Consider the following 12,735-nt stretch of genomic DNA (forward strand, 5'->3'; position numbering starts at 1 on the left):
AGAGAAGAAGGAATATCCAGAGACGGGGGTGCCAACGTCCCGGGAACCGCCCGCGTGTCCATGGCGGGGTGGACAGCCAGGCCAGGTGCGCATAGAGAAGCAGCGGCCCACAGAGACCACGGGAGTTTCTGGGTGAGACGAGTCAGGGACCAAGAGCTCAGTCCGTGATTTGATTTTAGTGAAGGCGAAACTCACCTGAGTTATGAAAACCGGAGCGACGGCTGTGCGCAGGGCAAGCAGACAGTCTGGAGGGGCCGGGGGCGCTGGCCACCTGGGCCTGCTGGCTAATGTGTGTGAACATTTATTTAGCAAAACTCATCCAGCTGTTGACTTAAGATCTGTGTTTCCACACGTGCCATTTTCACAACTAAACAAGCCCACAGGGAGCCGGTGCTCACAGCCAGCAGCACGTGCAGCCCACGTGGAAGGCCGGGCGCCGGCGGCGGTGTGAGCGGGGCGGGGGGGGGGGGGGGCCCATGCCGGCCAGCCGTCTGTCTAGCAAAGGTAACACAAGACCGGCACTCCTCCCACAAAACACGTGTGTGTGTTCAGCAAAAGCCACGTACAAGAGCGCTCGGGGCAGGTTTATCTGGAAACAACCAAGTGTCCACCAGCGTGTGGACGGGAAGTCACCCTCCACACATCCAGTGGGACGCTGCACACAGTGGAAAGGATGGGCTGCGCCTGCCCGTGGGCGAGCCACCCGGGGAGCCGACAGTAGGGTTGTTTTCACCGAGTCTGAGAACCGCTGAGCCACTCTCACCAAGAGCCACCGCTGCTGGAGCACTCGCCTGGGAAGGACCCGGGGGCAGCCCTGAGGGCCCGCTGGCCCTCGGGCCACACGCACGAGCACGCGTGCAGAAACTCATCCTCGTGCGTGTGCTCAGTTAAGACCTACTTCTACAGAAAGGAAAGGGCAGGAAGGCAGGCAGAGAGGATGGGGATGGGGCCAGCAGAGACCCCCGCTGCCCCCCTCCCTGGGTGCAGGCGGCGGCAAGGAGCCCATCGCCCCGCGGACAGCTCTGCCCCGCACCCCTGCGGAGCCGGGAGCTCACGTGTGCGCCGGGCCTGACTGGTGGCAGACGGGCACGGGGAGACCCCACTCAGACGGCGCTGCCATCCTTGGCCCCCACTAAGCAGAGCACACAGCGACGACCTGGAGACCGTGGTCTCTGGGATGTGGACCCAGGGCACAGGGGTCGGCGTGGGCGCCTGGCAGAGGAGCAGAGAGCTGGGACCAAGGCCGGAAGCCACAGCGGCCAGCACCCAGCAAGAAGCCCGGGCGGGCCAAGGGTCGGGGAAGCACAGCAGTGAGGCCAGGAAGGAGGCCAAGGAACCCAGAGGGCTCGGCCGACATGGCAGAGAACAGGCGTGAGGGAGTGGTTAGCAGGGGCCACAGAACCCAGCGTCGGTCCTAGCAGGAAATGTCTGCAGGAGCGACGGGGGAGATTCGCAGCACAGAGCACGCCTGGGGCCAGGCGCTGGGGACCTGGGGGAGCAGATGGCCCTGCCCCGACCAAGCTGGAGTGGCCTCCAGCTGCTTCTGAGCCCCGTTTGGCCACAGTGACAGAAGGTGTGCGAATTAAGAAGAGGAATTTGCCAAAGGGAACTGGGCAGCTCCTGGACCGCAGGGGGCCGAAGCAGTGGGCAGCGGGAGGCCCCTCCACCAAGGCACGACCTGCTAGGCAGAGGGGCTCACGTGGTCGCCCGCATCCTAACCCTGGGCCCCCTTGCCGCGCCATCCCTGCCGAAGTTCAGCGGGGAGATCTGAGCAGTGGCCCCCTCCTCCCAGCCTGGCACCTTCTCAGCAGGAGACACGCTCTGCTTCAGGTGCCTCAAATGACCCCCGAGGGACCCCCAGTTACCAGGTGCTGCTCGGGGGGCAGCGGTGAGGCTGAAGGGGCCCTGGGGCAGGACTCTGGGATGGAGCTCACGTGGGTGCAGCTCTCCACCAACCCAGGCCCCACCCTGGACCAGCGGCCAGGTGGCAGACACCGCCGGCGGGGTGGGATGTGCACGCAGAACAAGAAGTAGAAACGCTTTTATTCGCGTGTCTTACATTTACATTTTATTAGCTAATCAACATCAACATGCAAAAATAAGCGTTGAATACAAACCTCTACGATACAGTTTCGTGTAAACTACAATGGTTCATTTGATTTGAAAAGTCATCGGTGGTTACTTCAACTGAACTATTGGCTTCTGTAATGAATAGTGTTTAGAGCTAAAGTTACGGAGCCGTCGGCAAGGCCTCTGCAGACCCCGGTCCAGTGGATTTCCACGGATACATTCTCAGGCAGGAGATAAGGCGGCACGAGTGACATGACACTGAGCCTACACACATCCTAACACAGCCCCGTGGGCGCGGTTGCAGGCAGGCGGCGGTCCTGGAGGCCGGCCCCACCCGCGGCGCTGGCGTTTTGGCAGCAGCTCTACAGAGAAGTGACAGGGTCCCTCGTGGCACCGAGTCGCCGCAGGTCAGTCTGGCATGGCCACCAACGCTCCCGGGCCACGGCCGAGGACTAGCCCGTCCCCCGGGGTTCCTCGTTAGCAAAAGGGAGGGAACTGTGAGAACACGGGGAAGGAATCAGTTCCTATGGTGAAAGGTTCTAGCCTCCCTCCGCGTGGTCAGTCTTTAAAGAAGTTTCTCTGAAAGGTGAAAGCGCTTCAGAAGCGTCGAAGAGCTGACTTGTTACAAAATCAAGTACGAGCTTGTTAAATCTTATTTCTTCTCTTCCCAAGAGTGTTTGTCGTTGCTCACTGATCTTTGGTCGCAAGAAACAGAAAGGCAGGCAGGCAGGGGCCCGCAGCCGCCCGGGCGCGGCGACCCGCCTACATGATGTACACCTTCTCGGCCTGGGAGAAGTGGAAGACCTCTTTGGTTCTCGGGCAGACGACTTTATCATCCTGCCGGATAGAGAGCAGGGACTGAAAAGAAAGACCAAGCGCATTAAGACGGGCCAATATGGTTTAAATCAACGTTTCCGTGAGAGAAACCCACACAACCAAGTCTCGGGAAACAAGTCACTGCATTTCGCAAAAGCTACTTCCGGCAGGTACCCCGGCCACGAAGCCCTAAGCCTTCAGGGCCCAGCCCTGCTAGCCCCGCCCCACCCTCTGACCCCGCCCGCTCTGCCTACAGGCCTCGCCCCTCCCTCCGCAGCCCAGGCCCCGCCCTCACGTTGTAGCCGTAGACGTAGCCGTTGGGCAGCATCATGGGCGGGTTGTTCTCGTTCATGACGTCCCCCGAGATCTTGCAGACCAGGCGCGAGTTGGCGCAGTGCGCCATGGGCAGGGGCTGCGCCAACTTGTTCAGGGAGCGGCTGCACACTGGGCAGTCGGGGCTCCGCGAGCTGCCGTCCTCCTTGTAGCACTGCCTGCGCGCGGGTTAAGGAGGGCGGGGGCCGGCCGAGGTTCTAGGGGGTCCCCCGGGCACCACGGGGGAGGCTGTTCCAGATGGCTCGATCCCTGGAGTTTGGGCAGGACCTGGAGGCGGCCCGGCTCAGGGCAGGTTTCCACTGGGCACCCCCTCCCCCAGTCTCAACACCGTGGGGCTGCAGCCCAATTAAGGCACGGCTCTGAAGTCGGGGGATGCAGCGCCCGCTCCAAGGTGGAGGACGAGCGTGCTAAGGAGCGGGGTCTTGGACGCCAGCCCCACACTAAGAGGGGCACACGGGGAGCCACTCCCAGCGCGAAGGATACGGTGTCTTTATGGCCGAGAGGCCGGCCTGCAGGGTGAGGGTGAACACGGAGTTGTTCCCCAGCTGGTGCAGCCGGTAGTTGTCGTACCGGAACTGCTGGATCAGCATCCGCCACCGGGCCGGGTCCAGCAGGTCCTGGAAGAAGCGGGGCAGAGTTGGGGTGACAACGGCAAACAAACGCGAATCTTCTTCTCTACAGATGAAAGGTGACGGGAGGAAGTCCCCCCACTAAGCCGCAGGCGGGCGGCTGGAGGGCAGCCTCGACTTCCGGCCCGCGGCGAGCCCACTGCCGACTCGCTTCCTGGGACACCGACTTGTTGGGAGGGGACTCGGACGCCCTGGAGCATGTGTCCTGTGGCCTCGAGACACGTCAAGGGCGTGGGGCTGAAAGGACAGCTCGCCATGGCGCGAGGTCCAGAGCCTCTTGCTAAGAGCGTTAAGGGCTGAAAGGAGAAGCCTTATTCCAGGAAACCACTTATTAGAAGAGAAGATTAAATCATGTCCATCCCTAAAACCACCCAGGTTTAGACTCAAGAAGAGAGCGCAGGGAGGGAGGGGGAGACACACAAACAAAAGCACAGTCAGAGGTTCTGTGTGAGCTCCTCAAGGGTCCTGGCGTACGGTACACATCACACTCCAACGTTTAAGAGATGCTTTTAATATTTCTTTTATCAAAGTCCACGGAGAATGAGGTCCACACCCAGGGGCTGGCACTGCCCAGTGCCAACTACGAGGCCCTGCGCAGCCTCTGCTACAGCCGCCTCTCAAAGCACTTCGTGCCGTTCCTGCCGTGACCCGTAGGGACACGCCTGTGACTTCCCACCACGAGGGACGAGGGTTTCGCTCCCTTAACCAGGCTGCTCTAGCACGTTTCAGGAGTATCTGGCCCCCTGCTCCTGCTTCCAGGACACTCCACTGTCCCAAGTCTGTTTCTGAGTTTCCCGCATCCGAGATCCCCCGCTTGCTCTGAGCCGAGGTTCTCCTGTGTCATCTCGGTCTTCTCTGTTGTGCTGCTCAATCTGTCTGACCGACCTTCAGAGGTGGGAGGCTGTGTCGGCGCCAGGTGGAGAGCTCTGCCCCGGGGAGGGGTGGCCCGCCCTGGCGGCTGTGGCTTCCGCCCTGGCCCGGAGCCCATTCTGAGGCTCGGCCCCTCCTGTTCCACAAGGCCATGATGGCAGCACTCGCCTGGCTCTTTACAGCCCCTGCAAGGCCGCATCGGGAAGGGAAGGGATGGGATGCGCTCCACGCCCTCCTGAGCTGGACATCTTGCCCCCAACGGCAGGCGGGCCTTTCTTGCACTTCTAACAAATCTCCAGAGCAGGAAGAGCAAACGCTGTGACTTAAAACCTGAGTTTAGACCTGAAGATCTGTGACCTGCTGACTTACATTCCCAAACACTTTAGAAGGTGTGAGTTCAGTCAGGGCGAGAAGCTTCCAGCCACCTCCCGAAGGCCTGCGCCACACACTCTGGGCGGCAGGGGCCGGGTCTGCCAGGGCCCCACAGAACTCTGCGGGCCGGCGGGGCTGCAGGGCAAACACTCAGGGCCTTGGACAGAGACCAGCTTCAAGGCCCGGAGCCCAGGGCTGGTTCACCACACAAAGAAGGGGTTTTACCCTCTCCCTGCACACGCTGAAATGCTGAGGCCCAAGGCGATGGTCAGGGAGGCCCTCTGGGAGGGAATGAGGTCACGAGGGTGGAGCCTCATGAACGGGATTAGTGCCCCTCTAAGAAGAGCTTCCAAGGGGCTCCCGACCCTTCCGCCACGGGAGGACACAGCAGAAGTCGGGAATTGGATGAGGGCCTCACCAGACCCCGCTGGCACCTGATCCTGGACTTCTAGCCTCCAGAACCGTTAGCAATACATTCTGCTGTTCACAAGCCCCCATCTGTGGTGTGTTGTTGCAGCCGCCAGAAGGGACTAAGACACAAACCGGCTACCGGAAGTGGATGCCTTAGGTAACAAATACCTAAACACGGGGGCGTGGCTTTGGAACTGGGCAGTGGGCAGCAGCTAAAAGCTTGGAGGCGATGCCAGACTGAACGGACCATTAAAAGGTGGGCCCAGGAGGAGGAGGGGAGAGCGGCAGGGAGCGCCCCAGGCTCCGCAGAGAGACCTAGGAGCTGTGGACCGTCAAGGCCACTGTGATGAGGCCTCAGACGGAACGAGGATCATGTTAGTGGGAACTGGAGGGGGGGGCTCCTTGTTACGAGGTGTGCCGAGCCTGGCCGAACTGTGCTCGTGGGCGTGGAGCTGTGGGTGACGAGCTGCCTCTGAGCAAAGTGCTGAAGGTGTAGCTTGTCTTCTCTTGAGTGTTTATAACAAAAACCAAGAAGAGAGGAATGACTTAAAGACAGAATCGTTCATCAAAAGGAAGCACAACTTCAGGATTTGCAAAACCCTGTTCACATTGTAAACACTGAGAAAGGCTGTTGAGGAGAGGAGACCAGTGGTGGGCGGCACCCAGAACTCAATGGGCCACCCCCAGGGAAAACAGCCAGTTTGAACCTCAGGGGAAGGAGACAGGAAGGAATGAAGGGGGGCTGTCAGACTTCTTAGGTGTTACAGGACGGGACTTGCGGTGTTTTTCCAAGAGAAGGGTCAAAGGTCATTAGGGCGGCCCCCAGGTTTCAAAAGGACCACAGCTGTGGGGGGTATGCCCCTGCCCAGACCCCACATGGACCCTCAAGGTCAAGGAGAGCCGCCCAAGGGGGAGGGACCAAGGGCAGATGTGCCCAGTGATCCTGGCGCAGGGAAGAGAAGGCAGATCAGGAACAAGCGAGGTCGGGAAAGACACTGGCAGAGCCGCGCAGAGGCCCCGGCCTGTCCAGCCCTGACCAGGCACTCCAGAGAGAGAGGCGCCCCCAGGGAGGGAAAGGGAGCGGTCAGGCACTTGGAGCTGCACTTTGCAGCTTTTCTGATTTAAGTTTTTTTTTTACCAGCATAATGGGAACAAGACGGGAAAAGTGACCCTGGGTCCCACGATCCAGGCCCAAGACGGGAAAGGAACAAGTCGTGCAGGGGCCATGCTCGACTGTGGCAGTGACTGCAGACCAGACCTTACGAGCGCCCAGGGCCCCCAGGCGCACCCTACCTTGTAGGGGGAGATGTGCGTGTCCGGCGGGAACGCCAGCATGCCCATGACCTGGCGGACCTCGTCCAGCTGGCTCCCTTCGGCCTGACTGAAGTGCTTTCTCGCGTGTCTGGAAAAGGACAGCGCGGTCTGTTGAAGTCTGCGCTCCCAGCGCCGGGAAGCTCGGCTCCGCGGGAGCTGCGGGATCCTGGGCCCCGCCCCCACCCAGACACGCGGAAAGCCTCGGTACTCAGGCACCCCCTCCTCAACGGGAAAGGGACGGGCTGCGAGGCACCAAGTACAGAATCCCACCTAGAAAACACCCAGAGGCAGTGCCTGAACGCGAACGGTACCTGCCCGAGCCCTTCCAGGTGACCCTGGGTGCCACGAACCGGGCGCAACGACATCCATGGCACCTGGATCCGACCCGCCCCTCCTCCCGCACAGCCCCTGGGGCTCCAGAGAGGGTCCAGCCTCGCGGCTCTGCAGTGACCCCCAGAACAGCCTCACTCGCGTCCACCGATCAGACCCCGGGCGCTGAGCCCTGGCTGTGCGGGTGGAAACAGCAGGAGGGGGCGGGGACCCCTGCCGCCACGCCTGCACCCCAGCCTCCTTCCCTGAGGCTCCCCGCGGAGAGCAAAACTGGCCCCGCCCACCCTCTAACCACCACATCCTGGGCTGGGAGCCCCCCAGCCCGGCGCCCCATGCCTCCAGGAGACGGAGCTCGGGGCGCGAGGCTGAAGCTGCAGCCGCGGGAGGACCGACACAGCTGCCCAGGGCCCTCTTGCCCTGGGGACGCTGCGCTCCCCGCTGCCCACAGCCTGACCTGGGACGGCCATTTGCTCCAGGAGCCACGACGGGAAGAGTGCGGTGGAGGCCTGGCCCTGTCGGGGGCGCCCGCGGCCTCACCCCCGCTCAGCAATGGGAGAGAAGCGGCCGTGCGTCCCTGGGCAGGGCCCAGCCAGCCAGAGAAGACCTGCCAGACACCCGCCCTGCCTGCCCCAACCCAGACCGGGAGGGGACCCGAAACGCCCGCCCCGGGAGTCAGGAGGAAGGCCTACCTGACGGCATCCAGCCTCTTGTTCTGCCGGATGAGCTCAATGAACTCCTGGATCCTGAGGCTGAACTCCAGGCAGCTCTGAGGGTGAAGACAAGACAATGGGCAGCTTAGACGGGGTCACTGGAGCCACGTGCCAGCTTGAGGCCACGAGCACAGCGACAGCCGCTGCGAGTCGCCATGGAGGCAGGGCTGCCACTGAAACCGCGATCTCAATCCGCAGCCGTGGCTTTCTGGGCTCTGACGGGCTGGGGCCCGGCCCCTCCCAGCGCAGCCTCGGCCAAATGTGCCCCCGAGTGCGTCCCTGGGGCCAGGCCGGGAAGGGCAGGGAGGGCCGGCAGGCGGCGCCGGGGGCGAGAAGCAGCGTGGGCCGTCGGCAGCGCAGGGGGCGGCGGGTAACCGCACAGACACAGCGGCCCGGCTCCTGTAAGTCAGCGAGCGCGCGCCCTCCTCGACCCCCAGCCTCGCCGGCCAGCAGCCCCCGGCCACACGGGGCGCCTTCCACCGCCAGGCGGCTCTGGAGCCAGGCCGCGGTGAGGCCTGGGCGCCAGGTGGGTGGGAGGGAGCGCTGGGCGAGGACCCTCAGGGTGGGGGCTGTGAGAGCTCCGGGAGAACGCTCCAGGCAGAGGGATGAACCAGTTCAGAGGCCCTGGGGGGCGGGGCCGGGCGCCTGGCCAGGACCAGGTGAAGGAGGCAGAGGTGGTGAGAGCCGGTCGGGGGCCGGGTCCTGGAAGAGGCAGGAGCCCCAGCATTTGCCGAGGGTGCGGGGGGGCTGGGGCTGGGGCTGCTGTGCCAGGGGGTGGCCGTCTCCCAAAGGCGTCACCTGGGAGGCGTCAGTCCCAAAGCTCCACGGGAGACTCTGCGGGCGGCTAACAGGGCCCCAACCAGGGGGGTCGCTTGTATGGAAGCCCAGACTAACTTTGAAATCTTAGCGATGTCAATCCAATTGGGGCTAAAACCCCTGCGGTTGGGGGTAGAGGGCGAGCAGGCAAAATGAATTTCGTGACCTAAGGTGAAAAACCTGGATTATTTTACAAAAGAAGTAATTTAGATGATCACATCTTGAACATGGTTTCCACCAGAGACAGAATACGTGGAATTAACAGAATAGGACGCAAACCTCACTGTCACTGCCACAGCGCCCAGGTTGCAAGATGGCGGGAACGGTGCTCTACGCCTGACGCTTCAACTCAAGTCTGCCAACCCCGCGACTCCCCACCCAAGCCCCGGCGTGCACACTGCGTTCTGGGGAAGCGCCTGGGTCGGACCCTGGGAGGACACCCTCCACAGAGCCCCCAGCCCCGCCCCCGGGACACGGGGTGGAGGCCGGGCTGACTTGACCGCCGGACCGCGCTGCCCAGGGCGTCCGAGGCACGGCAGAGATGCAGAGAGCCACTTACCTGGTGCCCACACATCCACCCCACAGGTGCTCAGGGAAGGCGGTCTCCCAGCCCGAGCCCCCCTCCCTGCCCTCTGCACGGGGGACTAAGCCCTGGGCAGCAGTCTGTCCTGACCCCCGACTGGGTGGGGCAGGGCGCGGGCGGCCTGGCAGGTGCCGCACAAACCAGTGAAGAGGACACGGCCCCTTCAGAGGCCAGACCCGCAGGGCCGAGAGGGGGCGCAGCGGGGAGAGGCCCCGCCTGCCTCCGGGGGCCCGGTGACTGCTTCTGCTTGGGGCCGCCGGTGGATGTGCAGCCGAGGAGCGTTACGGGTAAACGCTGGGTCACAGCTTTACACAACTGACACGTGGAAATGTGTTTCGTTATTTACGGTGGCTCTTTGCTCTCCAGGTTAACCTTCAAACAGTCCGCTGAGAGGGAAGCACACACGCAGGCGTTCACACTCGCCGTGGACGGCCGGCTACGATCTGGGTGACGTCATGTGCTGCTGGCTGAACACGCCCCGTGCTGTCTGAGAAAGGCGTGGCGTTCTCCCATTTATGACCCCTTCCGAGTTGGCAGACACGCAGCACACACGCTGCTGCCTCTGTTAGCCTGACGTGTCCAGAGACCCAGGTCAACTCCGGAGACTTTCCTTGCTGCGCCTACCCTTGGAAGTTTTTCTCAACTGCGGGAAACGTGGGTCTGAGTTTCTTTTCTCGTCTAGAATCTCATCACTGATCTGAGGGATCCCTGGCATCTGGCACGGGCACCCCTGACCCCCCGCCCCAGCTCCCTCCCCTCCGCGGCCTGCAAGTGTGATCAAGTGCAGGAGCTCATGTGTGCCCAACACGTGTACGAACTGTACACTGACTGCGTACTGACGTGTTCAGACGCTCTTTTGTACTGAGCACGTTCTGGTGTCGTCAGCTTGTCCTCCAAACGCACTTCTGGACGACTACGTATGCTCCTTCAAGTTACATGGCGAGGTCACAGGCCTGTGCCATCCGTGGATTCGGTCCCTGCCAGCCCACCCCCTGGTAGCTGCAAGGCCCCCGCTTTGACCCGGCCCACGTGGTGTGCCCTGGCCAAGCAGCAGTGTTCTCTGGGAGGGAACAGGGCTTGCAGAAACCGCCTGTCGCGACCGAGGCCTATTTTCCTTCTGCCCGGGTTCCCAGCGAGCGCACAGCCGTGGGGATGGAGCAGGAGAGCGGGCGCGTGTTACATACCAATTCTGGCTTTCCTTTTATGCTTTCCATACCAAGGTCCTCACTCTCTTTAGGGGAGCCACTGGCCACTCTACTTTTCCGTCCCGTCTTCGCGTCGTGCTCGCTTTGGCGGCCCTGAGTGGCAGAGAGTGTCACCCTTGGCTGGTGACTACGCGCACACGACAAGCTCAGCGGGGCGGGGTTAGCGGCACTCAGTTTAGAACACAGAAGACAACGTTTTTCTGACAGAGGCAGGAAAGGTTAATACAATCAAGCATTCCTGCAAGCCCTAAGGCAATGACACCTTTCAGTAGGCATGTTTAAATTCTGCAATTTATGTTTAAGTGCCTGTTTTTGAAGCTGCTTGTGGGTCTCAAGAAAGGCTGTATTGGAGAATACCCCAGCCTGGAACTCTGCACCCTGGCAGGTGGGTACCCGCTCCCACCGGCTTCCCCACGTGTGTGGGGGCCGACCCGGCGCCAACCCCCCGCAGCGGCCACGCGCAGCGCGAGCCCGGTCAACACCTCGTGCCTTTAGAACCTCGTGCTCATAACTTCTGTCCAAACCATAATGCAGAGGGGGTGCACTTTTCAGGGATTTTACCTAAAACCCAAACGCCACCCCCAATGAAACCCCAAGACCCACACCAAACCCAATAACCCTCCACTATGAATCAGAACCCCAGAACTCTGAACCGACAGGTGAAAGAAAGCACTTTGGCTCTACTGCAGGTGGTGAAGCTGCCTCCCCACCCTGCAAGCTCTGCCCAGGCGCGCCCTGCCCCCTCCAAGAGCCCTGTCAGGTGCAGCCCCGCCCCTCCAGGAGCCCCGCCCAGGCGCAGCCCCGCCCAGGTGCAGCCCCGCCCCTCCAGGAGCCCCGCCCAGGCGCAGCCCCGCACACCTTCATCTTTCGCAGCCGGGACTTGTTGTCGTGGCACCAGGCCAGGCAGGTGGCCGTTTCGCGCCTCTCCAGGGACTCCTCCACCTCTTTGGCTGTCAGGAACATCTCAATGTTCACTAAGTCCTGCAGGGAAGGAAGCACTGGCTCAGAGCACGGGACCCTGGACCCGCCCAAGGCCGGCCCGACACAGCACCCGCTGCCCAGCAGTCTCATCTTATAGGAGCACCCCCGCCCCCTGCCGGGGCAGCCCCTCCGCGGGCCGGGTCTGCACAGCAGGCAGGCCTGCGCCCCAGTTAGATGCTGGCTCCCAGGCCCCCCGCGAGCCCAGGCCCTGCCAGAACCTGGGGCCCTGAAGGGCAGAGGTCTGCCCCCCGTCACCTCTCAGGGCAGACACGGAGACCCCAGCAGGCCATACTCTCACTTTCTGTGTTTTGCTCTGCAGATTGATTTCAAGTTTAGATTTTTGAGAAGGGGCTGCAGGGTGGTTAGGGGCTGCAACTCTCTGCCCTCCGTTGTCTGCTCTCCTCTCTCCGTCCCTGAGGCCTGGCAATCTGGGAGGGCAGGCCAAGTGCAGCTGCATCTGCTGGGCTGGAGGATCCCAGTAGGGCCAGGGACCCGCGGCAACGAACCCACCAACTCAAGTGCACACCTGCTGCAGTCAAGGGGGCTCTGTGTGGTGCCAGGAAGTGCAAGGCCCCCAGCAAGAGGCTGGGTTACTGCCAGCAAGAAGGACCTCCCTGGTCACACACGGCAAGGCGAAGAGTGCTGAGACACGACAAAAGGAGGGGGGTCGTTAGAAGAACACGAAAACTTCAAAAGGTAAATCTCTCTTCCATCTGGAACAGACTCGAGCAGAAAACGTCAGTGAAGATCCTTTTCTCAGTTACCAGGTGAAACGCCCAACACAAACACCCCTGGAACCCCGTGTCTCCGGAGTCCCCACTCAGGCCTCACGGGCTGCTGGGCACTGCAGAGCACAGGACAGAGAGCTTTCTCGCCCACACTCTCTCGACCAAGGTCTACCACGGCAAAGCAAGCCAGGAGCTCGCCACCGAACTTCCGTACCCAGGCACCAGGGCCACGTCAAGCTCCCTGCGGGAGCTGTGCTGCAAAAGGACAGAGTCCTACTGGTGGATGCAGCGTTAAGGTGCAAGCTTTTAAGTAAGAGACACCTATTCTATTTCAAGAGAGTCACTGAATGCATACAGCTAATGATGTTGCAGTGAAAACCAGGCACTTACAGCAAAATTAACAAGAAGAAATAATCGAGTACAGTTACTCGGCAACAAGGCGGCGCCCATGGACCAGCTAGCTCCAGAAGCATCTCCTGCGGAACCAAATGGGTCAAGGGCAGAAGAGCAGCTGACCAGAGGGCCCGGGGTGCGCTCCTGTTGGTGGGGGGGGCACACTGGAGATGC

At 61.8% G+C, this 12,735-nt stretch overlaps 1 protein-coding gene across 5 annotated transcripts in view; it reads right to left on the reverse strand.

Annotated features, from left to right (window-relative positions):
- Window positions 1-2,040: 2,040 nt before the first annotated feature.
- The window catches only part of MAEA (macrophage erythroblast attacher, E3 ubiquitin ligase), a 30,528-nt gene continuing 19,833 nt past the window's right edge, over window positions 2,041-12,735 (reverse strand). For 2 of the 5 annotated variants that reach the window (XM_059923774.1, XM_059923776.1), the window contains 7 exons: window positions 11,318-11,440; window positions 10,439-10,552; window positions 7,835-7,911; window positions 6,795-6,903; window positions 3,703-3,836; window positions 3,182-3,377; window positions 2,041-2,928 (listed from right to left, as the gene is read on the reverse strand). In XM_059923774.1, the coding sequence (XP_059779757.1) occupies window positions 2,833-2,928; window positions 3,182-3,377; window positions 3,703-3,836; window positions 6,795-6,903; window positions 7,835-7,911; window positions 10,439-10,552; window positions 11,318-11,440 (849 nt within the window). In that variant the 3' untranslated portion in view covers window positions 2,041-2,832. The remainder of the gene's footprint in view (window positions 2,929-3,181; window positions 3,378-3,702; window positions 3,837-6,794; window positions 6,904-7,834; window positions 7,912-10,438; window positions 10,553-11,317; window positions 11,441-12,735) is intronic. The other 3 variants (XM_059923775.1, XM_059923777.1, XM_059923778.1) reach the window with 2 other exon arrangements.

This window comes from Balaenoptera ricei, chromosome 5 (assembly GCF_028023285.1).
Source record: "Balaenoptera ricei isolate mBalRic1 chromosome 5, mBalRic1.hap2, whole genome shotgun sequence".
In the NCBI taxonomy this organism is placed as follows: Eukaryota; Metazoa; Chordata; class Mammalia; order Artiodactyla; family Balaenopteridae; genus Balaenoptera; species Balaenoptera ricei.